At 37.9% G+C, this 24,759-nt stretch overlaps 1 protein-coding gene across 1 annotated transcript in view; it reads left to right on the top strand.

The window, feature by feature from the left end:
• Positions 1 to 23,645, top strand: part of LOC131402909 (5'-3' exoribonuclease 2-like) — a 39,861-nt gene extending 16,216 nt beyond the window's left edge. Inside the window, exons 2-17 of the mRNA XM_058537382.1 lie at positions 2,062 to 2,189; positions 2,272 to 2,383; positions 4,979 to 5,090; positions 6,829 to 6,887; positions 6,964 to 7,053; positions 7,831 to 7,901; positions 8,011 to 8,063; positions 8,542 to 8,699; positions 9,926 to 10,000; positions 10,087 to 10,220; positions 10,318 to 10,375; positions 10,459 to 10,566; positions 14,675 to 14,719; positions 16,166 to 16,297; positions 20,837 to 20,955; positions 23,243 to 23,645. Of these exons, the coding sequence (XP_058393365.1) occupies positions 2,062 to 2,189; positions 2,272 to 2,383; positions 4,979 to 5,090; positions 6,829 to 6,887; positions 6,964 to 7,053; positions 7,831 to 7,901; positions 8,011 to 8,063; positions 8,542 to 8,699; positions 9,926 to 10,000; positions 10,087 to 10,220; positions 10,318 to 10,375; positions 10,459 to 10,566; positions 14,675 to 14,719; positions 16,166 to 16,297; positions 20,837 to 20,955; positions 23,243 to 23,411 (1,623 nt within the window). The 3' untranslated portion in view covers positions 23,412 to 23,645. The remainder of the gene's footprint in view (positions 1 to 2,061; positions 2,190 to 2,271; positions 2,384 to 4,978; positions 5,091 to 6,828; positions 6,888 to 6,963; positions 7,054 to 7,830; positions 7,902 to 8,010; positions 8,064 to 8,541; positions 8,700 to 9,925; positions 10,001 to 10,086; positions 10,221 to 10,317; positions 10,376 to 10,458; positions 10,567 to 14,674; positions 14,720 to 16,165; positions 16,298 to 20,836; positions 20,956 to 23,242) is intronic.
• The last annotated feature ends 1,114 nt before the right edge of the window (positions 23,646 to 24,759 follow it).

The raw sequence follows: 24,759 nt of genomic DNA on the forward strand, positions 1-24,759 counted from the left end.
GAAAATGTGGACTTTGGAGTGTAGAGGTTAGTTGGATAGGCAGAGAGCCTCCTGCCTTCATAGAATTTGTTTTGTTATGTTTGGGGGTCATCAGGTTATCTTTTTCAATAGACCCCCTAAAAATTGACCTCCTGCTTTCCTTACCAGTTATCCCATTCACTGCTTCTGATTGAACCCCTCTTTCCTGATTCATAGCACGGAGGTATGGAACACTGTCTGATAGCTTCTTCCCTATTCTGCCCTTAAATCTCTTTTGATATCCTTTTCTCCCAATTATAAATCCAAACTGAAGCTCAATCTCATTGCTTTCCCTCTCTCTCAAAGATAACCACTGTCCTGAAATTGGTGTTTATCATTCCTTTGCTTTTCTAATTTTGCTTTCATTGCATATGTATTCATCCCTGAACAATACCTACTGTTGTTTTGTCTGTGTGATGACTTTGGATAAGTGGTATACTGTATGTATTCTTCTGCAGCTTGCTTTTTTGTCTTAGCAATATATTTGTGACCATCCAGCTCTAGTTCTTTGAATCTCACTTCTATTTGATATTCTACTATATGGACATATCACAGTTTATTAATCCATTCTTTGGGCTCTTTTTTTTCCTAATTAAGTTGACCGTTTATTTATCTATTTTTAATAGCTTTATTGAGATATAATTTATATACCGTAAAGTTCACCCATTTAAAGCGTACAATTCAGTGGTTTTTAGTATATATACAGAGTTGTACAACAATCACTATTATCTAATTTTAGGACATTTACATCACGCCCAAAAGAAATGTTGTACTCACTTGTGGTTACTTCCTATCTCCCTTCTGCTTCCTCTACCCTCAGATTAAAGCTAATCTATTTCTGTCTCTATAGGTTTGTCTATTCTGGATCATATAAATGGAATCTTTTGTGGTCTTTCATGACTGGCTTTCACTTAGAATGTTTTTGAGGTTCATCCATGATGTAGCATGTACATAGTGGGCTTTTAAATTGTTCACAGTTTTTTGCTGTTACAAATGATGCTTTGCATGTGTTGGGGAACTATTATTTTTTAAGTGACTTTTACTATTAGTAACAGTAAAAACCTATCTCATATTCTTATCATCTGCTGAAGCTCTGGGAGAAAAAGACAAAGGTAATGTTTATCACAAAAGTATAATTGAGTGCCTCCAGGAGTGAGTAAGGCACAGTCCTTACCTTTTGAAGAATGCATAGTGTAGCTGGGTTAGAATGACAAATTAATTATAAAACCATGGAAGTGCTACAAGTGAATAAGCAAAATTGTGTGGAAATGCAGAAGGAAGGGCAGTTAATTTCTTAGGAGATGTGTAACAAAGTGTTATAAAATGAACAACATTTGATCTGAGTCTGACCCTGGAAAATTACTAAGATTTCAGGAAGTGGGTGTTGAGAGAGAGGAAGCAGTGTGCAAAGACATTGAGAGATGAGAGCGTTTTCCAGGAACTTAGACGAGATGGGGTGGACCTGAACAATATCGTGGTGGGACAGGAGACTAGGGTGGGTCCAGGCTCATTGGTTTACACCCGCTATGGGAATCACTGGGAGAATCAGGCAAGATTAAGATGCAGCCACATTTGTATTTTAGAAAAAAAAACTCTGGCAGCATAGAGGGTAGGCTGGAGACAGGAGAGTCTAGAGGTGGGCAGTCCATACGAAGACCGTTCCAGTCTTGTAGGTGAGAGATGATGCCCTGATGTTGTTAGCGTTTTTCATGTTAAATTGACAGGACTTATTGGAATGGGTGGTAAGGGAAAAGAATTCTAAGGTGACTCCCCTGGTCTCTCGCTTGGACAACTGAATGATTTGGAAATTTGATAACTATCCCTCACATAGAGAAGATTAACTTGTGTTGGAAACTGTCTACTTTCTACAAATGAAATATCTACTTCAGTTTGCTTTAAGGAATAAGATAACTTATAATTTAAAGATTGCTTAAAGTGTTTTATTTCCAATTCAGAAATGAAACACAGGTACTTACTGAGCCTACGTTATATCACTTTCAGACTTGAACAATCAAACTGCTATTAATTCTCATTTCCTCATAGCCAAAAGAATGCAATGGTGTAAAGATTCCTGTTGATGCCAGTAAACCTAATCCAAATGACGTGGAGTTTGGTAATCTGTATTTGGATATGAATGGAATCATCCATCCCTGTACTCATCCTGAAGACAAGTACGTAACCTGTTTTTGTCACTGACATCACCAGTTACAGAGGAGTACTATATTATATTACATTGTTTGCTTATCATTATAGACCAGCACCAAAAAACGAAGATGAAATGATGGTTGCAATTTTTGAATACGTTGACAGACTTTTCAATATAGTAAGACCAAGACGACTTCTCTGCATGGCAATAGATGGAGTGGTAAGTGCTAAAATAATTAACTTAGAGTCCTCCGTTTTTGTTTTTGCTGTGTTCCCAGTGTCTAGAATGAAAGTCAGCTAAATAAAGAAAAATATTGAGTGTGGTAAATTTGAGAAAGCAAGCCTCATCCTTCAGTCATGCATTCAAACACTTTTTATGCCTGTTTTGTACCAAGTACTGTGAAATGCTGGGGATGTTGGTGACTGCCCTTGCTTTTGAAGGGCTTACCAGTAAAGGGACAGAGACTTAGATAAATGAGTGAGGTTAGTTATTTAGGACTTTATAGGAACTAGATAACACATGCAGCATGTTGAGGGAAGAAGGTGTCAGTGCTACTAAGACAGTTGGAAGATAGAGAGGAGGTGACTTTTGTCCCATTTCTTGAAGGATAAAGAATAATTGGAGATTGGCGGGCAGTGGAAGGGGATGGATGGGACAGATATGGGGAGGGAGGACCTCATGGACTTCTCAAATGTGGCAGGTAAACACACTCTCCATGCCTATGATCACACTGACATATTTGGGCAACTGTAGGAGTTTTAGATTGGAAAGGGAAGTAGAGTGATGACTTGAAGAAGGCCTTACCTGCCACACTCAGGAGTTTGGATTTTATCCTATAGGCGGTAATTAGTCATCACAGGACCTTAAGAGGGGAATAACTTACTGACCTATGATAATAATATCAAGTAGCTTAGGTTATAATTGATTAGCAAACTATATACCAGGGTTCAAGGAAAATTAAGGTAAATCATAAGCCTAAATTTATTTAGCCATATGCAAATAGATTCTCTTTTTCTTTTAGATTTAGCAATTGTAGTAGCTAATGGAATGATTTTGAAAATCCAGAAAACTTTGGGTCCAAGAAGATTAACTTTTCTGTGAGGTTCTCTTTACTCAAAGAAAAATCTTAGCTACCTGATAACTTGTTAAGTTGTAGTTAAAGTGGAGTAAAGAATAAAGGGAACAGGAATATGTCTTATTTGGAGCATATTCCAATTCACATTAGCTAAGTTTCTTGAAGAAACTTTTGGTTTTTTTGGGGTTTTTTTTTTTATTGATGTTTTAATGGTTTCTAACATTGTGAAATTTTGGGTTGTACATTTTTGTTTGTCCATCACCATATATATGACTCCCTTCACCCCTTGTGCCCACCCCCCACCCCCACTGCCCCCGGTAACCACAGTTCAGTTTTCTCTGTCCATGTGTTGGTTTATATTCCACATATGAGTGAGATCATACATAATAGACCAATAACAATTAAAGAGATTGAAATAGTAATCAAAAACCTCCCCAAAAATAAAAGTCCAGGACCAGATGGCTTCTCCAGTGAATTTTACCAAACATTCAAAGAAGATTTAATACCCATCCTTCTCAAACTATTCCAAAAAATAGAGGAAGATGGAACACTTCCTAAATCATTCTACAAGGCCAACATCACCCTGATACCAAAACCAGACAAAGACAATACAAAGAAAGAAAATTACAGGCCAATATCGCTGATGAACATTGATGCAAAAATCCTCAACAAAATATTGGCAAACCAAATACAACAATACATTAAGAAGATCATACACCATGATCAAGTGGGATTTATACCAGGAACGCAGGGATGGTTCAACATCCGCAGATCAATCAACGTGATGCATCACATCAACAAAACAAAGAAAATTTTTAACTTTACTGCGGTATGCCCTTACTGCTAGATCAAGTATAAAATATGTACATATTTGTGTGCGTTGTGTACGTGCTCATGTCTGTAACATGTTTTTTTGTTAAAATATAAATGTAGATCGTAGAACTTGGTGCTTGAAAGAATTAGATTAGGTGGTCTCATTTTACAGAAAAGGGAACTGTTTAAAAGAGAATATAAAAGAACTTATTTTTTGTAGACAGGATACTTTAGAGTCCCTTCCAACCCCAAAACTCAGTTCAGTAACTTCAGAACCTTACAGCCCAGTTCACTTCATTCAGGTTTATCCAGTGATTTAAATTTCACTTGGTTAGAGTGATTTAAAAGTACTTTTGGTAAAAACCTTGTTCCCTGTCTCTTGCTGTGCTTGTAGAGACAGAGTGGTAATTATGAAGCTTATTGTGGGAAGTACAAAATGGAATTGCCTTGGGGTGCTACAGATCAAGTAGTTTTCTTTTGCTTTTATAGGGCATTGTGGATCTCATTTGGAGACCGTCCTTCCTTTTAGGCAAGGACAGAAGGAAGCTCTTCCTGATCCTGGTTCTGTAGTCATTGTCTGCTGGCTGAGTCTTTGAGTCAAGTGAGCTTTCTTCTTGGGTGCTTTGAAGCACCATAACCCAGCGGAATTGGCATTAGGTCGTGGGGCCTGCACTGTTAAGTGCTGTGGCTTCATAGGATGTTTGTCCATTTGATATGTCACTCACTGAGCTCAGCTTTTAGGTTCTTGGTCCAAATTTAAGTCCTCAGGATCTCCTGTCTGTCGTGAAAGGATTACTAGACATATTACTTACCTTTTCCATTTTAGTGTACTATTTTTATAAAAACAACTGATTCAAAATAATGTGCAGATTTAGTTGCACATATTTTGAATAATATTATGTGAATATGAAATACATGTTTTTCAGGCACCACGTGCTAAAATGAGCCAGCAGCGTTCGAGGAGGTTCAGAGCATCAAAGGAAGGAATGGAAGCAGCAGTAGAGAAGCAGCGAGTCAGGGAAGAAATACTGGCAAAAGGTAAAGAAAATGAATCTTGAACGTGGACTTTTTATAAGGTGTATGCAGAAGGGGGAGGGGCGGCAACTTTTTCTTACAAATAGATAAGGTTTTAATTTACTTAGGATCCCAGAATATGCAAGGAAAATTTATGGTCACTGTTGAGGAAAAGTTGTTAATGGAATTCTTCACTATTTGTTTCCAAACTCTGTAGTAAAAGAGAAACTTGGGAATACAAGGAGGGAATTCTGGTAGGGAGAGCAGATTGTCAGTCCCTCTCAGGACAAGTGCAGCTCTTCTGCTAACTTTTCTATATCTGTAAAATAGAAATATTTTAAGTGCTTCTTACTTCTTTTTTTCTAATGGGGGCTATTAGAAAGCTACCATTCTGTAAAGATTTTCCTCAAATCAGTCTTGGTAGCTTGCCTATTGCTTCCTCTTAGAACTCAGAGGTCTACATGAGGAGGCCTGGGATGATGTGACCCATAGTCCAGGCTTTCACCAAGTCACACACATTGTCAGTCTAGATTGATGTAGCAGGAACCGAGGCAGTGAGGTACCCAGGGTTCTCTCAGTTTTGAGGAGGGGAGGGGTGGGATGTGGCCATTTTTGCAATTCTTCAAAGCCTTGAAATTCCTGATGGGTACATAGGTAGGAGTTGGCTAAAGCTCAGAGAGGAGAAAGGTCAAGAGGTCTTCATGCCCACTCTGACTGGTTCTTTCCCAAGACACCTGTGTGTGAGATGGGGTGTGGTTGTAGCAGAGTGGTTTGTTTGGTGTTTTGTTACATAGGGCAATATGATAGACCAGGAAAGCCACAGTTTATTGGCTCAGGATATTACACTTGGAAGTTGAAAAAGGATACCATGGTGTAGTCAGGTCAAGCCTGCAATTATGATACATTCTATGTTATTTTAATTTGCTAGAAGTATGCGAGTATATAGTTACTTTTAGCTGTAGCTTATACTAATACTCTAAAACCTGTTTGTATCTATAACAGATTGTCTTTGATTTTAAAGATGTCTTCTTTCTTGAACATGTTATGAAATATGTTTGTGTCTTGAGAAAAAGCTAATCAGTGATACAGAGGGAAAAATAGGATTTTTGTATCCCTCTAGCTGATATTTTTATTTCTTATCATTTATTTCTTATCATAAGCTGTGATAAATTCAGCATTTTAATTTGTTTTTCTTTTTTTTTTATAATTTTTATTTATTTATTTTTCCCCCCAAAGCCCCAGTGTATAGTTGTACGTCATAGATGCACATCCTTCTAGTTGCTGTACATGGGACGCAGCCTCAGCATGGCCGGAGAAGCGGTGCCTCGGTGCGCGCCCGGGATCCGAACCCAGGCCGCCAGTAGCGGAGCGCGCGCACTTAACGGCTAAGCCACGAGGCTGGCCCTAATTTTGTTTTTCTAAGGCACCTTTATTTTAAGAACTGGTATCAAATTAGAACCCCTAACCCGTGTGTGTATTCTGCTGCAGAGGGCCTTAGGAAGAACATCATAATTTTTATATTTTTATATAACAATATAGTATCTTTTGTGTACTATATATTGTTTGACACTTCTGTTAAAGCTTTATTTAAATTTGAGGAGAGGAATCTTATTTTCTTCCCAGAAAGGGGAACATTGTTCCTCAAGTGACAATACTTCTCATTTTTTTGTATTTGAACTTACTGTTTTTGTTGTTTGGGCTTAATATTGTGTAGTTTACCTCACTTTTTATGGCGATAACAAAACATTGCCTTTTTCTCTAGGTGGCTTTCTTCCTCCAGAAGAAATAAAAGAAAGATTTGACAGCAACTGTGTTACACCAGTAAGTAGTCTCAGACTTTGCTGGCTATTGCTAACTCTTAAATGATAGCTTAATTTATTTCCTTCTATCATTTTAGGGAACCGAGTTCATGGATAATCTTGCTAAATGCCTTCGCTATTACATAGCTGATCATTTAAATAATGATCCTGGGTGGAAAATTTTGACAGTAAGTTTCACATTTTGGTACTTCAAAAAGATGAAGGTGATATTTGAGTCTATACTTTGATATGACTGATAGTATTTTTTTCTTTTTTCCCCCCTGTGAAATCCTAGTTGACTGTCAGAGGAAAGGAGAGGCTGCCAGGGTTATTAGAAATGGGATGTCTTGCATGATCCAGTTTTAGACAGTCGAATTTTCTCTCAATGCCAATTTTTTGTCCTCGTACCGTCACTATGAAGCCATAAAATGGTACTCATGGTTTAAAAAATATCTATTTATGTATGAAAGTAATTTTTAAATGAAAATTTCTATTTGAAATCAAAATATAGCAAAATTAAAGTCGTGGGTCTGCCTTGAAAGAATCACTGTGTTCTCCTAAGTATTTACGTAAAATTTAAACAAACTGTTGTGTGATTTTAGGGTCATAAGCCTATTTCCCTGTTATTAGGTGTGGGAAATTGTGTTTACTGGGTGTCTTTTATTGATTGCTCCCAGGGTTTGTGTGCTTCAGTGCTGTGTCCTTAGGTGGCAGTGAGAATGGTGGAGACTTGTGACTGGTCGGTTTTGCTAATGGCTAAGTTTAACCCAGACATTTGATTTTCTATTCCATGCGGTAAGTAAATAGTTTTGGTGTTTAATACACACACACCTTATTAAGAAAAATTTCCAATTAATAACATCTTAATAGAATTATCCCAGTTTATTTTAAGATACTCAGTTCTGTTGATTTTTGTCCTAGAAAATTGGAGATGAGCTGAAAGTGTTAAAAACTGTCTTTTATAGGTTATTTTATCTGATGCTAGTGCTCCTGGTGAAGGAGAACATAAAATTATAGATTACATTAGAAGACAAAGAGGAAAAAATCACTTATGAATATCTGATTGACAAGCCATTATATAGAAAATGGTAAAATGTGATATTCCTCTGGTATAAATATAATAAATATATGTTTTCTCCTCCTTTAGCTCAGCCTAACCATGACCCAAACACTCATCATTGCTTATGTGGAGCAGATGGTAAGTTTCTTCTTTGGAATTTGAGTCTCTTGGATTAAACCATAGCAAGTTGATGAGTTGGTGTATAGTAATGAATTATTCATGATTGCCTGGAAATTCTAAAGTGCCTTGCTGATTTTATGTTTGAGAGGAAATTAGTACTGAGTTATTTAATCTGTGATTAATGTTTACCTATCTTTAATTTTTTTCTTACATTTTTCTACCTTTTAATATGGCTGCACATACCTTTAAAATGGACGAGTGTTGACTCCTGAGTGGTAGTCTACACTCTAGGCCCATGTATCTGGGGGACATCTTGTTGACTGAGAACTACTAGGAAGTTTTAGGCATTTTGACTTTGCTGCCTCTGTTTGTGTGCTCCTTTGGGCTTTTCTTTGTGTTGGTGTCTTGTGTTATGGTAATGTCTTATGTCTTTGGTTATGGTAAGGATCTTCTGAAAGTGCTCACTGTTCAGTGTTTTGTCATTGTTGATTGATAGCTGATCTCATTATGCTCGGCCTTGCTACATATGAACCCAACTTTACCATTATTAGAGAAGAATTCAAACCAAACAAACCCAAGCCATGTGCTCTTTGTAATCAGTTTGGACATGAAGTTAAGGACTGTGAAGGTTTGCCAAGAGAAAAGAAGGGAAAGGTAAGAAATTTGAGATGGTAGTTGCCTCATTTTTAAAAATTTTATTTTATTTTTTTTGTGATAAAATATATATAATACAAAATATACCATTTTAACAATTTTTAAGTGTATAATTGAACAGCATTAAATATATTCAGGTTGCTTCATTTTTAAAATAAAGAGAAGACTATTTTTGGTTAGATTTTTTACCTATTTACTCTGTTCCCTCTCATAGAAATGTGTCTTTGAAAACTCTTTAAAGACACATTCAAAAGCATGCATGTGCTCATTCTTTCTACTCTCCACTTTTTCTAACATAGCTTGTAAGTATACGAGGCTTAAGTCTCATAGGTAATAATGTCCATGGCACATGATTTGTTTGTACAAGTAATGTTTCAAATGGTTATTCTTAAAAGGAACTACAAATCAAATATATTAAACTTGTTGATACTTTAAACTTGTTGATACTTTTAAGTTACTCCTAGTTTCTGCATATTTTGGGTTCACTTGATTATATCCAGTCTCTAAAGAGGTTTCTATCTGTTTTAAGAATATGGTACCTCTTTAAAAGACATAGTGAGTGAAAAAAGCAGGTAAGAAATATACTGTATGCTCACAGAGAAGGGTCTAGAGGCATACACATCAAAATACTGGTTGGCTATGCATCAGAGATTGGCAAACTCCAGCCCTCTAGATTTGGCCTATGAGCTAAGAATGGTTTTTACTTTATTTTTTATTTTTTATTTTTAAAGGAAGATTAGCCGTGAGCTAACATCTGTGCCAGTCTTCCTCTGTTGTATGTGGGTTGCCGCCACAGCACGGCTGACTAGTGGTGTAGGTCTACACCTAGGATCCGAACCTGCGAACCCTGGCCACTAAAGCAGAGCATGCCAAACTTAAGCACTATGCAGGGGGCCGGCCCTGGTTTTTATATTTTTAAAAGGTTGTAAAATGAAATAAAACATGAAAGAATATGCAACTGAGACCCTGTGTGTCCCGCACAGGCTAAAATATATATATTTACTATCTGGCCCTTTGCAAAAAACATTTGCTGATCCCTGGTCTAGGTATGATTGGGATTATGGGTAATTTTTATTTTTAAAATGGTTTGGTGAGTTCTTTTTTTATTTAGTACTTGTAATATTAAAATGGATCTTGCTTTAAAAAAAGCTATAATGTTCGTTGGGCTGGAAAAAAATTACAGGGTCTAGAGTAGACTTGTTTAATCTTTACTCCTTTTGTTGCAGCACGATGAACTTGCAGATAGTCTTCCTTGTGCAGAAGGGGAGTTTATCTTCCTTCGTCTTGATGTTCTTCCTGAGGTATGTAGCAATAATCACTGAAATCAGCCCTCTAAAGCAGAGTGCCGTTTCATAGCTTTAATGGCAGCATTCCTTTTTGGTTGTAGTATTTGGAAAGAGAGCTCACCATGGCCAGCCTACCGTTCACATTTGATGTCGAGAGGAGCACTGATGACTGGGTCTTCATGTGCTTCTTTGTGGGAAATGACTTCCTTCCTCACCTGCTGTCGTTAGAGATTTGGTATGTGTTTTTGTGTGGGTTTTTAAACTACTGTTGTAGCCTTCTTGCTTACAGTGCGTACTGGTCCTAATACATAATGTTTGTTTCCTGGTGGCAGGGAAGGTGCAATTGACCGTTTGGTTAACATATACAAAAATGTGGTTCACAAAACTGGGGTGAGTTCATTCTTGAATAATTTCAAAACAGAAGTATTTGCTTTTATAAGAAGATTATTTTACATGTATTTTATCACTTACAGGGATACCTTACAGAAAGTGGTTATGTCAGTCTGCAAAGAGTACAGATGATCATGTTAGCAGTTGGTGAAGTTGAGGATAGCATTTTTAAAAAGAGAAAGGATGATGAGGTAAAGTGTTTCTATTGCAGTAGCTAAATTGCTCCTGTCTCTAATAGGCTATGATGATCCTGTGATTGTACTTTTAACCTCTTTGAGTGCATTGTTATATTATTATAGTGTGTCAAACGCCAATGTAATCATGAGTGGCCAGTGCTTTGATTATTTTATAAAGGCTGTGATGCTTGCTGTGTGGAACTGTGTATTGCACACTGTGTGAATTGCACTGTAATTTTTTTCTCTCTTCATAATCCTGATTAAGATAAAAATCCACACACGTGTCTGATCAACGGGATGTGAAATGAGAGTTCCAAGACTGGAAGAATGCTGGGAATGAACTAGTGGATGCCATGTTTTATAGGAAATGTTTATGCTGTGGAAGTCAGGTGAAGACCTAGGAACTCTGTACTCTGGTAGTGGAGTGTAGGGGCCTCTGGGTTAGATAGCATCAGTCTGGGCAGAGGGTTGCAGCTCTGAGTAAGCAATTAAACATAAAAGAAAGAAATAAAATAATAAAGCACTTGGAAATTGATGATATATGCTAGAGTGAGTGCTTAGGTGAGAACTCCAGTCTGGCTTGGGCAGTTGGGAGTGTGGTTGGGCCGTTCATGAGACAGCAAGCAGTAGGGGTAGAGCAGGTTGGGGTGAGGACAAGGTAGAAATTGAGTTTCATTTTGGAGATACTGAGTTTGAGGGGTCAAAGGACACCTGAGAGGAGAAAAGTCCGTGAAGCAGTTAGATGGATGTGTGTAAAGCTCAGGGTAGAAGTCTTTTGGAAGGAGATTTGAGAACATTAGCAGAATACTTCACGTCATGAGTGTGAAGTTGAAATCCCTGGAGCACTGTATGGAGTTCAAGTGCCTCCAACAGAAACCTTAAGAAGCATGGATGTTAAGGAGAAAGGGGAGTCAGTTCTAGAGAGGTGGGAGGAAATCCCTGAAGAGATGAGAAGCCACTGGTGCTGCCAGAGGCGTCAGAGTGAGATAGGCCCCTAGTCCATGGCCAGGGACTCAGAGGTCCTAAAGAGTTAGTGGGGTGGAGGGGCAGTAGCCTGGAGGCAGAGTAGGTTGCAGGGTGGTTGTGAAAGAGTGGCAAGGGAGGCAAGCAGTGGGTAAAATGAGCAGATAGTAGCTTTTTAGAAAGAGAGTGAAGGAAATCCTTTTAGAAACTGATTTTATAAAAAGTCATATGGCTATTTTGAGCAAATAGCAACATAATAATATTGCTACATTGCTTCATTATCTCCTAACGGATTAAAACATGTCATTGCATCTGACAAGATTTTATATTTTCTTCAGCTTTGTACGCTATAGCTAGTGATCTCTTTTTTAGAAGCTTGGGTACCATTTTATATAACAGTGTGAGTAGACTGTAAGTGTTCTTTTTAAAGCCTTTGGTACTTGGCAATGTTCTGTGACGGCAAGAATTTTTCACATGTAAAATTTAAATAGCATAACTGACTTTGTCTAAGATATCAAATGTCTATCAGGACAGCCATTTTTAACTAAGCCTTCAACAATTCTGGTGTCTCCACCTGACCTGCTGCCATTTATGCTTAAGAAAAAACTACACATACGGTGTAGTACTTGGTGTAAAAGCCTCACGTTAGAACAGTCCTTTTATGTGGTTTTAGGTTGCTCTGTACTATTAGGTATTGGTGATATTTGCCATTAGAGTGGGATGTATGGGATTTGATAGATACCAGAGTGCTTCAGATTTGAGTAATAAAGTTTCCAGCTGGCCTGGCAGAGAAGGCATTTTAAAGCTTTGGATCATTTTTGGTATCCCTGACATGATATGATGTTTGTCAGCATGGTTGGACATCGGGGAAATTTATGAACCCTCAGAAATTCAATATAATAGTATCTAGGTGTGTGTATTTTCCCAGGAAGTGTGTCTCCGGCTTTTGACAGACTTCCAAAGGAGTTCATAGCACACAAAAATTAAAAATCAGTAAAGTCCAACCAGGTGTACCTATTTTGCTTATGTGTAACTACCACCCTTAGAAATAGGTATTTAACTGACCAGCAGAATACATGGTAAAAGAGGAATATATCAATATTTATTATTAAAATTGAGCAGTTAGGTCAGAAATATGATGCTTTTTATGTTATGAGCTTTGATGTTTGCCTTTTGTCTTGCAAATCTTCTTCATTTATTCAGCATATATTTATTAAGTGTTTACCGTGTGCCAAATAGTATTCTGTGTTACTGATAGAACAAAAAACAAAAGAAAAAAGCAGACAAAAATTCCTGACCTCATGGAGCTGATATTCTTCCGCGGGAGACGGACACTAAACACAAAAACTAAGTAAAGTGTGTAATGTGTTAGAGAGTGATAAGTGCTGTGAAGAAAAAAGCAGATGAGGAAATATCTGGGAAGGTGGACGTGAGGACATTGCACTTCTAGAAAAGATGACTAGAGAAGGCCTCACTGACAGATGACTTTGAAGGATATGAGGGAGTAATCATTCAGGTGTTTGCAGGAAGAGCATTTCAGACAGAAGGAATAGCCAGTGCAAAGGCTCTAGGGCAGGAGCTTACCCAGGATGTTCAGGGAACAGCAAGGAGCCAGTGTGGCAGGCACAGAGGAAGCAAAGGGAAAGTAGTAGGAGTAGGAGAGGAGGTCAGAAAGATGGTGGAGGGCCAGATCTGGTAGGACCCTATAGGTCGTTATAAGAACTTTAGCTTTCACTCTGCATCAGTGGAGGGTTTTGAGTATAAAAGTGACAAGATCTGACACATATTATAAAAGGATCACTCTAGCTGCCCTGTTGAGACTAACTGTGTGGAGGCAAAGATAGAAACAGTGAGCCCAATTAGACTCTTTTGCGATAATCCAAGGGAGCCAACATGGTGGCAGTGGAGATTGATAAGAGGTAATTGGATTCTGAACATGTTTTGAAGGTAAAACTAGTGGATTTGGCTGGTGAATTAAATGCTAGGGGTGAGAGAAGGAAAGCTATTAAGAATGACTCCAAAGCATTTTGTCTGAGCAATTGAAAAATGGTCTGAGCTACTGTGATCAAGAAGACTAGGAGGTACAAAGCTAGGGGGGGGATGCCATTTGGGGCATGTGAAGTTTGTACACCCAAGTGGAGATGTTGAGTGGGGAGAGGTCCTGACTGTGGAGTCATCAGCATGTAGATGGTGTTTAAAGCCGTGAGACTGGATGATCACTCCCATGAGAGTGAGAGGTCCAAGTACTGGGTGAAGAGGAACGCCAGTATTAAGGTGTTGGGAAGTTGAGGAATGAAGGCATTCAGCAAGAGTGAAAGAGGAGAACCGGGTGAGTGTAGTGTCCTGGAAGCCAAGTGAAGAGCATGGATCAAGAAGGAAGAGTCACGGTCAGATACGGACTGAAAACTGAGTAATGGATCTCACAGTCTGTGGGTCCTTGGTGACTTAGATGAGTTTAAAGATGGGGCAAAAGCTTGATTAAAGGAGTTGGTGGTGTTGCTGTCTTAGGAGGTTTTAAGGTCGTCAGTCACCATGTGTCCAGCATTCAGCCCCTCTCCTGGCACAAAGCGCAAATTTCAGATCTCAATGGGGTGTTATATTGCAGGTGGCAGTACTGACTTGGAAGTGATGGAAGTGCAGCTGCTGGTAGAATGACAGTCAGTACAGGACCTGCTGGCCCCTGTTTCAGTCCACAGCAGCAGCCCTGGCCACCGTAGCTGTCGTCTCAGTGCCTTGATGCTCACAGAAACTTGGGCGTGGGAGGAATGCTTTCTGGGGTAAAGGAGGCCTTTGAGTGGCCCAAAGTAGGTGGGGAGTTACTTATTTGTATCTTCTCCGTATTGGTGGGCTACTTGCTCCAGGGTAAAACAGAGGGTCTTTGTTATGACTCTTGCATTGTTTCCTGAAATGATATCAAAAACTATCTGAAAAAAATTAAGAGGAAAAATTAAATTGTATCTAAACTCAGTTTAGAATGCTCTCTGTCTATCTAAATTTCTGATAAGCAGCACTTTGAACATATAGTCCATTGCCTAGTTTAATTAGTTACGTTTCTGGGGTCTTCCTTTAAAACTTTGTCTCCCAAATCATTCCTGGTAATGTTTAACTCTTACGTTTTTGTGTAATTATTTGACAGAATATGTGGATTTTATACTTTTAGGACAGTTTTAGAAGACGACAGAAAGAAAAGAGAAAGAGAATGAAGGTGAGTTTTAATTAATTTCATCAGATTGGCAATAACATACATTTACAATTTGGGAGGAAGATAGCTTTTTATTCCTTATCCAGTAGTTTGTTAGGGACGTAATGTCTACCCAGCTGCCTCTTACCTGGAGAAAGAATGCTGGTGTCAGTTTTAAAGAAGTCCTTTCTAAGCTCTAGAGTCTGAGGGGAAACACCTGATGGGCCAGAGGGGCCGGGTAGCACTTAGCTATTTGAATTTTTTCCAGTAATTGGGTATTGTTTTTGTAATAAAAATAGTTAGCTCTTTGCATCTTCTTGAAAGTTACTACACTCTGTCTATATCCTTGTCAGGTTACTCTTCCTAGAACACAACACTCGAAACTTTGTTGCTTCTCTGCTCAGAAATTACCAGTGACTCCTTAGTTCCCGCAGAATCCAGTTCTGTCTTAGTCTGGCGTGCAGAGCATACTATGATCTGGTCAAGTTCTCACCCTGCTTTTCCCCAGTTGTCTTCTAAATATAGCAAGTCCCTCCTGACTCAGAGCATTGCCTTTGTTTGGTCCCTCTCAATGGGTTTCTGACTTCACGGCTCCCTCCCATCTTACATTTTCCACGAGGCCTCCCTATTGCTTCCGCTTGTAATCCAGGTTGAGCAGTCCTTCCTTTTAACTCTAGTGCTTCTCGCTTGTGATATTTGTTTGCTTAGTTAATTGCATAACACTTTATAGTCACTTAACTTCTTAAGTTTTTGTTTTTCTTGTCTTCCTTACTGGATTTTAAACAAATGGAGTTTGGGGACTACCTGTTATTATTATATTTTATTAGAATCGAGCAATTTCAGGAACCTGTAAGGGAGAAAAGTAGAGTTATTGATTGTTGCAGGTAGGTTCAGAACCACTCAGATAGGGAAGGGCGTGTTTGATGTCTACCTCATATATTATTATTTTCTTTCAGTCAGTGTCTGTTTAAAAAATATCTTTTATCAGTCAGCCATGACTGTCACCTACTGTAGCTATAATCATAGCTCTAACTAATTGAAAACAAAGAGTTAAATTCCATCAAGGTGAAGGATAAATAGAAGTTGTATTTCCTAAGTATAAATCAAACTCTTGGCTTATTTTTTTACCTTAATAGTTATCTTTATTTGCCTAAATTGTGTCTTGAATGCATTTTGAAATTGTAAGTGAACATAAGGGAATAACCTAATGAGATTTGAATAGCTTCTATGTATCAGAAAAGTGTATTATATGTACGTTTATAGCAGAATTATTAAATATTACAGACTGTTGTTTACAGGGTAAGTTACTATCAAATCAAACTGTAGACAACCCTGTAATGTTAACGGAAATCCATTTCGTCTTTAAAGAGCTTACAGCAGGGACTCTTTTCCATTGCCTTCATTTCTTCCTGTCATCTAACTGTGTTGTGATTTAATTTTAATTTCTACATTCATTTCCATTTATGTTAGAGAGATCAACCAGCTTTCACTGCTGGTGGAATATTAACCCCTCATGCCTTGGGTTCAAGAAATTCACCAGGTTCTCAAGTAGCCAGTAATCCGAGACAAGCAGCCTATGAAATGAGGATGCAGAATAATTCTGTAAGTAACTTATTTTTATGTAGCATTGAAGAGTGGTGACTTTCAGTGTCTCTTACAGTTGTGTGTGAATTTTATCACTTAGCCTGGAGTTGTTTTGTTTTATAGTTTTTCTCAATTTCTTTTGCCTTGAGATATCTTTAACTCTGTTAAATCCTTATTAATATGAAAATATCTAAATGATGTGAAAGAAAAGAACGTACATGTAAATGTGGATAGCTAAGTGGCTGCAGTGTTTCTCTAATGCAGTCGGGCCACAGTGCTTCCTGCTTCCCCAAAGGTACTGGGTGGTGATGGTGCCAGAAGCATGACAGGACATCCAAATGTCTCATAGCTAGAGCAAGAGAAGAGGGTGGTTTTGCTGCCGTATTTCCCCTTTCCTCCCAGGGATCAGTTATGGGCATTTTGCAGGATAGTATTCCTCAGTTTGTCAAATACAGGTACTCCTCACTGCCTAAACTCTCACTCTCCAACTCAGACGTGGAATATATCTGAATACATATTTTAAGGTAGCTCTCATTATCCACATTTTTTTTAGAGCTCTTTTTTTGTTGCTGGGAAAGATTTGCCCTGAGCTAACATCTGTTGCCAGTCTTCCTCTTTTTTTCCCCCTCCTCAAAGCCCTAGTACCTAGTTGTATATTCTTGTTATAAGTCCTTCTAGTTCTATGTGAGCCGCCACCTCAGCATGGCTACTGTCAGACAAGTGGTGTGGTTCTGCGTCCGGGAACCGAACCTGGGCTGCCAAAGCAGAGCGCGCCAAACTTTTTTGTGAGGGAGATCAGCCCTGAGCTAACATCCGTGCTAATCCTCCTCTTTTTGCTGAGGAAGACCGGCTCTGAGCTAACGTCTATTGCCAATCCTCCTCCTTTTTTTTTTTTCCCCCAAAGCCCTAGTAGATAGTTGTATGTCATAGTTGCACATCCTTCTAGTGGCTGTATGTGGGACGCGGCCTCAGCACGGCCGGACAAGCAGTGCGTCAGTGCGCGCCTGGGATCCGAACCCGGGCCGCTAGTAGCGGAGCGCACGCACTTAACCGCTAAGCCATGGGGCCAGCCCTGAGCGCGCCGACCTTTAACCACTAGGCCATCAGGGCTGGCTCGGTTGCTCCCTATTTATAAACTCAGGAACTGAATGGATTTGCCTCATGGTATTCCTCCTTATTTGAACGTTGTAATCCAGACTGCAGAAGCAAATCGTCTCAGCCAGCAAGGCTATGCTCTGTTCAGTAGCTTCCTGTAATGGCAGCAGACCGTGAGCTCAGAGCACCCGGCAGGGCAGCAGCAGGGGTAAGGGAACAGACCGTGAACTAATGTACACAGACAAAAGGTAATCAAAGCTGTTGCTTGTTTCAGGCTAGTAGGCACGAGAGAAAGAGAGAGTGTTGTAGAGGGAGGAAAGATATTATATAAGGTACAGTATCCTATGTAAACTTTTGCTATGATATATCCAAGGAAATTACATAAGTTGGGATATTTAAATTTCATTATTCTAATGGTTATCCTATTGATGCTCAAATCCTTTATCACAAGGCAACCCTATATGTGAAATTTTTGCCATATCATGAGACTGGTTGAATTTATATTCCCATAAATTCACACTTAGAAGTTTTAGGACCTTAGATTTGGAATTTGGAAACAGATTTGCATCTTCTGAGAGAAGCGGCTGGGGTTTCTGTTGTGTTTTGGTTCTGTTTTTCCTTTCTTGTCTTATTCCTCACACCATTAACAGAGTGGGATATGGAGAGTCAGTGAAAGGTTTTGCAATGAGATGCTTGTGTAGAATGGAAAAAGCTGACGTCCATCATTTAAGATTATAGTGACTACCGTCCTCACAGAATGAACTGAGAGTGACTAGTATTGCTAACACCACGTTGATGATAAAATGCTTTTTTCTTAATCTCAGGGAGGCAGGTAGGTTTAAACTTTGCCAGCTATGATTGCTTTGAGAAAGATTCCAATATTCAGGCTCCACAGGATTAGACTATATTGATTAATAATTTCTGCCATGGGAATAGGAATGGGGAGATTGGTGATTAGGTTGCTTATTTGATCCTGTCTTAATTCTCCTTGACACAGTTATTTCTACTGGAATCTTTGCATAGAGGAGTTTTCATCTAGAATGTGTTGAATTTAAGGAAATCATGAAGCCAAATGACCAGTTTATTTAAAGGAAGCCTTTACAGTTATGGATTTTTGCTGTGTTATTTTTTCTGAGCTGTTTGGGTGTGCTGGGCTCCAGTGCTTGACTGGTATCTACTGATGGTCAACATGGTTAATGTTTTATTAGATAGCTTCTGTTTCCTCATAAATATGTTTTTAAATTTTGCATTCTGAAGTGTAGTTTCATTGTATTTGCGACCATTCTCAGTTTAATAAACTTTGATTGCAAAAACAGCTTTTTAAAAAGAAATTTGAATGAATGGGTATGACTCTGGTATGTTTAGGAAAGAATATTTCTGAATACTTTTGTTAGTAGAGATAGAGCAGAAAAGAGCAGCAGATATTTAGCATTAAAGAGCAAACAACTTCTTTTCTTCTTTTTTTCCCTTGAAGGTATATTATTTTTGTTGTCTAAAGATAATTTATATCTTGTTTGTGAATTTGGGAAAGATTGCTTTGTTTACACCTTCTCTGTACTTAGATGATTGACAGGAATATCACTCTCCTAATTTAATCCAAATGGATTAGTGTTGTTTAAAAACTAATAGGGATGACTTCCTGAATGGTTAACCACCATGCACCAGGCAGGCAGCTTTGATGGTTTACAGATATTGTTTCATTTACTCCTTGCTATAACCTGTAAAGAGATAGAACAGTATCATCCCTGCTTGAAGTTGAGGCTGACAGAGGTTAAATAAATTGCCCAAGGCCATACAGCTGTTAAAGGTTGGACTTTGTATTTCAGACTCAGATGTGTCTGACTGAAAATACCCATCTCATCTTACAAGTACAACAGTGCCTTCCTGGATTTATTTTTATTCTTTGTGCGTTTTTTTTTTTTTTTTGGTTTTTTTTGGTGAGGAAGATTGGCCCTAAGCTATCATCTGTTGCCAATCTTCCTCTTTTTGCTTGAGGAAGATTTGCCCTAAGCTAACATCTGTGCCCATCTTCCTCTATTTTGTATATAGGTGGCTGCCAACGAGTGTTTTAGGTCTGTGCCCGGGAACTGAACCCGGGCCGCTGAAGCAGAGGGCCCCAAACTTAACCACTAGGCCACAGGGCTGGCCCCTGTTTTCTTTTTTCTTTTCTTTTTTTTTTTTTTGATAGTATTAGCCATACAGTATCATGAATAAAATTGATATTATACATCTATTAAAGGAAAGTGTTGTGAGCTCTATGTTAAATATAGTTTTGCTTTGTTGTAACTTTTCTTGGCCTTTGGTGTGAACTACCTTCATGCTGAGGTTTTAGTTACAGTATCATTAAAATAGGCTCCTGAGTTCTCGATTTAAAAATAGCTTACTTGAAATATCTAATATACTGTGAATAACAGAAGAAAAACTTTACCATGAAAACATTTTCTGCCACTTAGGTTTTTGGTCATTTAACATTAAAGTTGCAGAACATTTTAATTTTTGTGTGTGTGTGTGAGAAAGATTGGCTCTGAGCTAACGTCTGTTGTCAATCTTGCTCTTTTTGCTGAGGAAGTTTGGCCCTAAGCTAACATCCATGCCCATCCTCCTCTATTTTGTATGTAGGATGCCACCACAGCATGACTTGCTGAGTGATGTGTAGGTGTGCGCCCGGGATCGGAACCTGTGAACCCCGGGCCGCTGAAGCGGAGTGTGTGAACTTAACCACTATGCCACCAAGCTGCCCCTAATTTTTTAGTTAAATATTAAAATACTTTAGGGTGCTACTATGTTCATTGAGTTAGGTACAAAGGGAAGATCATGGTAAATTTAAAGTGGTATCCAAGTCTTTGAAATAATAATAAAAGCTGCATTTTTCTAAGATGACTAATAGATTTCATTTGTACAATGAATTTTAAAACAACATGTATAAAATAGTTTAACAGCTATCTGGCGGAGTCTCATTAAACTGTTGCTTTCTAGAATGGTTGTACTAGGTTGAACCACTTACATCTAACTTTATTCTCACCAGCATTATTTTATGTATTAATTTATATACATATATATATATTTTTCCCCTTACAGCTTTGTTAGTTAATTGGTGGAACGTGATCACAAATTCATAACACGAGGGAACCACCAAAGAAAAAAAATGTTCAAGTCCTATAATTAAAAAAAAAAAATCTATGAAATTAAGTTTTTCTTATTTCTTCTGAAGCAGTTTTTACCCTAATGTTCAAATTCTTTTGAGTTTAAGCGTAGGAGGCTTGGTACTATATTATTCTTTTTTGGAGAGGTGGAATAGGCCAAGATCAGTCTTTATACTTTCTAAATATATTTACCATATCTATTTAATAGCTTAAAAAAAATGTATTACTGTGAAGCATGGTGGTAACAGTAGTTGGATGTAACTTCTTATGTGAAATGAATAATTAAATCCTTCCTCTGTAATGTCATAATTGTCTACAGAGTCCTTCAGTATCTCCTAATACGAGTTTCACTTCTGATGGCTCCCCGACTCCGATAGGAGGAATTAAGCAAAAAGCAGAAGACAGTGACAGTGAACCTGAACCAGAGGATAACGTCAGGTGAAGCCATTTTTTGGTAGCACTTTGTTAGCAAATTGCTGAAATAGACGCCGTCTAATTAATGCTGTTTAGCTTAGAGCAGCAGTGCCTTCAGATGCTTGCCTGTGATCTTTTTATCCACCAGTAATTAATGTGGAGGGTTAGGATAGTCAGTAAATTCCAGTGAGATGTGTAAGCTATAGCTGTTAAACCTAAGTATCTAGATTAGTATGCATGCTGGTTTTTGTCCTCCAAGCCCCTTTTCCCTCTGAGACCAGGCACTAGATCGGCTAGACATGAGGTGTTTAGCTCTATGTGATCTGAATGTTACCGTTATGAGATTAAATTTTCAAGCTGCTTAACCCAGAAAGTTCAGTTACATTTGGTTACTTGATATAGTTTGTTTTAATCATCTCAATTGAAAAGTTTCTTCTTTAAAATGAAATATGCAAAAAGCTTTCGGTTAAGAGAGAAATGTATTTTTAAAAACCACGAACTTGCATATGCACAACTATATTTCATGACAGAGAAGTTTCCCATTAGCTATATACTTAAAATTTATAATAGGAATATTGGATTCTTTAATTTATACAGAAGTTTGAGATCATTATATAATAAGATTAACAGCTTCTTGTGTGATTAAATCTGGATTTGAACCCTGGGCTCAAGTGCAAAGGGCCAACAACCTCAATAATTGTAACTCATTTAGAATTTTGCAAAATGATTTATTTCAAAGTTAAACAGTAGTGGTTCACAGCTCATGCTTCTTTTATAGGACGTGGATGATGTGTTTGTATTTATGATTAGAAACTTCAGAAGTGTGATGTCTGGTTCTGTATTTTCCCAACATCTTTTGATGTCAGATTCAGAGATCTGTGGTGACTTGTGATTGAGCATTTACCTGATCTGAGTTTTTATCCTCTGCTTCTGCAACTCTTGGAGTATATTTTTTGTTTTACCATGTAGCCATCATGATCAATATAAGCTTAATAGTTAACTTGATTGTTTTAGTACTTTATTGTTTAATTTTGGTGCTGAAGATAATCAAAGTAGAATTGCTTCTATCAAGAAATGCTTGGAGTTCTTAGCATTTATTTCATTAATAGTTTCTGTAAAATAGTGATATTCAACATTATGGATAGAAGATATTTCTCCTAATTGATGTTCTGTAAATCTTTTGCGTGGGGGCAAAGTTAAAATTGCTATGGTGTAGGGGCCGGCACGGTGGCACAGCAGTTAAGTGTATGCACTCCGCCTCAGCGGCGTGGGGTTCGCAGGTTCAACCGCTTGTCAACCCATGCTGTGGCGGCATCCCCTATAAAGTAAAGGAAGATGGGCATGGATGTTAGCCTAGGGCCAATCTTCCACAGCAAAAAGGGGGAGGATTGGCATTGGATGTTAGCTCAGGGCTGATCGTCCTCAAAAAAAAATGTAAATAAAAAAATTGATATGGTGTATTCTGAAACATGACTGCAATTAATTAGTAAGATCTGGCACATGGTAGAAAAGAGCCCTTAATGGAGAATCATCCTGACGTTCTTGATCGTTCTTGATTTTTTTTTAGTATTCTTTGGCATCTTTAAATCTTTCAGAGATTGAGAAATGAGTACTTAAAAAAATAAAAAATACTTTGAGTGAAAATGTGGTTTTTCACATTGTATTTTCAGTGATTAATGAAAATTTAGTGAATTGATGACCTCCTTCTAAGTTTTACCAGAACGTGTGTGTGTGTGTCCGTGTCCTTCACTTATGCCAACAACGCTTTGTTGAATGAGGGAGAAGGCCCAAGGATAGGGAGAGTAGGTATATACCTAATTTCTGCCTGGCTTCTAGATTATTCTTTTTTAAAAAAGTAATTTAGTTGACTTTCTTTGTGTAATTTAGATATACTTTAACAAACTGAGGAACTTGAACTATATAAAATATCTTCAGTATTTGCATCTTAAAATGTAGTTTTAGAATTGTTCTACAATCAAAAAAACATGTAAAACAGTATGAAAATCTGAGCAAACAAGTGTTGTGTATCTACTTTAATAAATGGTTATTCTCTTTTTTTTAACTGTAGTTTTGTAATGATCTTTCTAGAATCAGTGTTTGAGTTTTTAACGTTTAACTATCTTTAAGTTGATAATAAATCCTGTGAAAGTGGACTTTTTAGAAATAATTAAATGAAGCTATGTTAATATTCCTGTTTAAGTCATTTACATTTTACCTGGATATTAAGTATAAATTGATTTGGATGATAAATTGGTAGCTAGTTACTGAAAGTGTATGAATTCAACATGAACTGGCTTTGCCTGATTTTTAGGCTTTGGGAAGCTGGTTGGAAGCAGCGGTACTACAAGAACAAATTTGACGTTGATGCAGCTGATGACAAATTCCGTTGTAAAGTTGTACAGTCTTACGTTGAAGGGCTCTGCTGGGTTCTTCGATATTATTACCAGGTACAAAATGAATATTTTCCTCTAAATCTCTAGTTAATCATTTTAAGAAAATAGTTATTTCTATAATAGTGTGTGTTGTTGAGCTATATTCTGAAATTGAACCCAGACTCATATTTTCAAGCTTCCTATAAAGAAATTCATTACTTATTAAATAAGATTTGTTTGTAAAGCCTTTGAAGCTCCTTAGGTGTTAATATATAAACGAAGCTAATTTTTGTTATGCTAAAGAATTTCAGCATTAAATACTGTGGTTGAGAGTACTTGGTCTTTAAAATTATTAAAGTTTATTGTTTTGTTTAGTTGGAATAAAAAATAACAGAGTAACTAATACACAGTCGCTAAATGACTGAACAAAGGACAAAAGCCTGGAAAATAACTGGTAAGAATTTGAAAGGAATTTGAATGATCCCATTTCCTCCATATAGTGTAGTGATGTTACATGAAGTGCATTCTCATTGGAGTAATCTGTATCTGACTTAAAGCTTTTGATAAATGAGATGTCAGATTGGTGAGAGATTAGGCGGACATATAGGGGATTGTAGCACTGATAATACCTGGTTTCGTGCTTGGGGAGTGAAGCAAATTTGATGTGACTTGGGAATAGGTGAAGTTTGTTGGAAAGTAGAAAGTAATTTAATACACTAAGTATCAATTGTAAAATATTCTCATTTCGTGTTTTACTCTGACCCTCAACATTTTTCTCCCCAAAGCTGCCAGTACCTAGTTGTATATCCTAGTTGTAAATCCTTCTGGTTCTTCTATGTGGGACACCACCTCAGCATGGCTTGATGAGCGATGAGTAGGTCCGAGCCCAGGATTCAAACCGGCGAACCCTGGGCCGCTGAAGTGGAACGTGTGAACTTGACTGCTGTGCCACTGGGCCCGCTCTGACCCTCAGGATTTTAATTCACTAGGCGCAGAGTCAAAACTCATTTCAGGAAGGCTTCTCTTTTCTTTGAATATAACTTACTGTTTTTTATAGTTAAAATAGTGAAGTCCAGAAACAAAGTAAAAGTATTTGGATTCTTCTGTATATTTTTTACTACTTTTTTTCCCCTGCTTTCCTTGGCCATCAGTACCCTACCCAGTAAATAAAATTGATGTGTGTTTGGGAGAAATTCTTATAACAGTCATTTTGTTCTCAGCATACCTGTAAGTCATTATTTTTATTGGTTCCAGCCATGTGTGGTGGGTACCAGAGCATGAAGGCTGGTTTACCTGCAGTCACCGCTGCGTGTGTTTTGTGTCCTAGCTAGAAAGAGTGACACCCAGCTGAGAAGTAGGAATTATTAGAGTTAATAAACTCTTCACTGTCTTGGGCCCACAGTCGTCAGTTCTAAAATTCTTTTATAATAAGGCCTTTTTATTTTCATCTTTTAAA

Source organism: Diceros bicornis, unplaced genomic scaffold, assembly GCF_020826845.1.
Source record: "Diceros bicornis minor isolate mBicDic1 unplaced genomic scaffold, mDicBic1.mat.cur scaffold_339_ctg1, whole genome shotgun sequence".
In the NCBI taxonomy this organism is placed as follows: domain Eukaryota; kingdom Metazoa; phylum Chordata; class Mammalia; order Perissodactyla; family Rhinocerotidae; genus Diceros; species Diceros bicornis.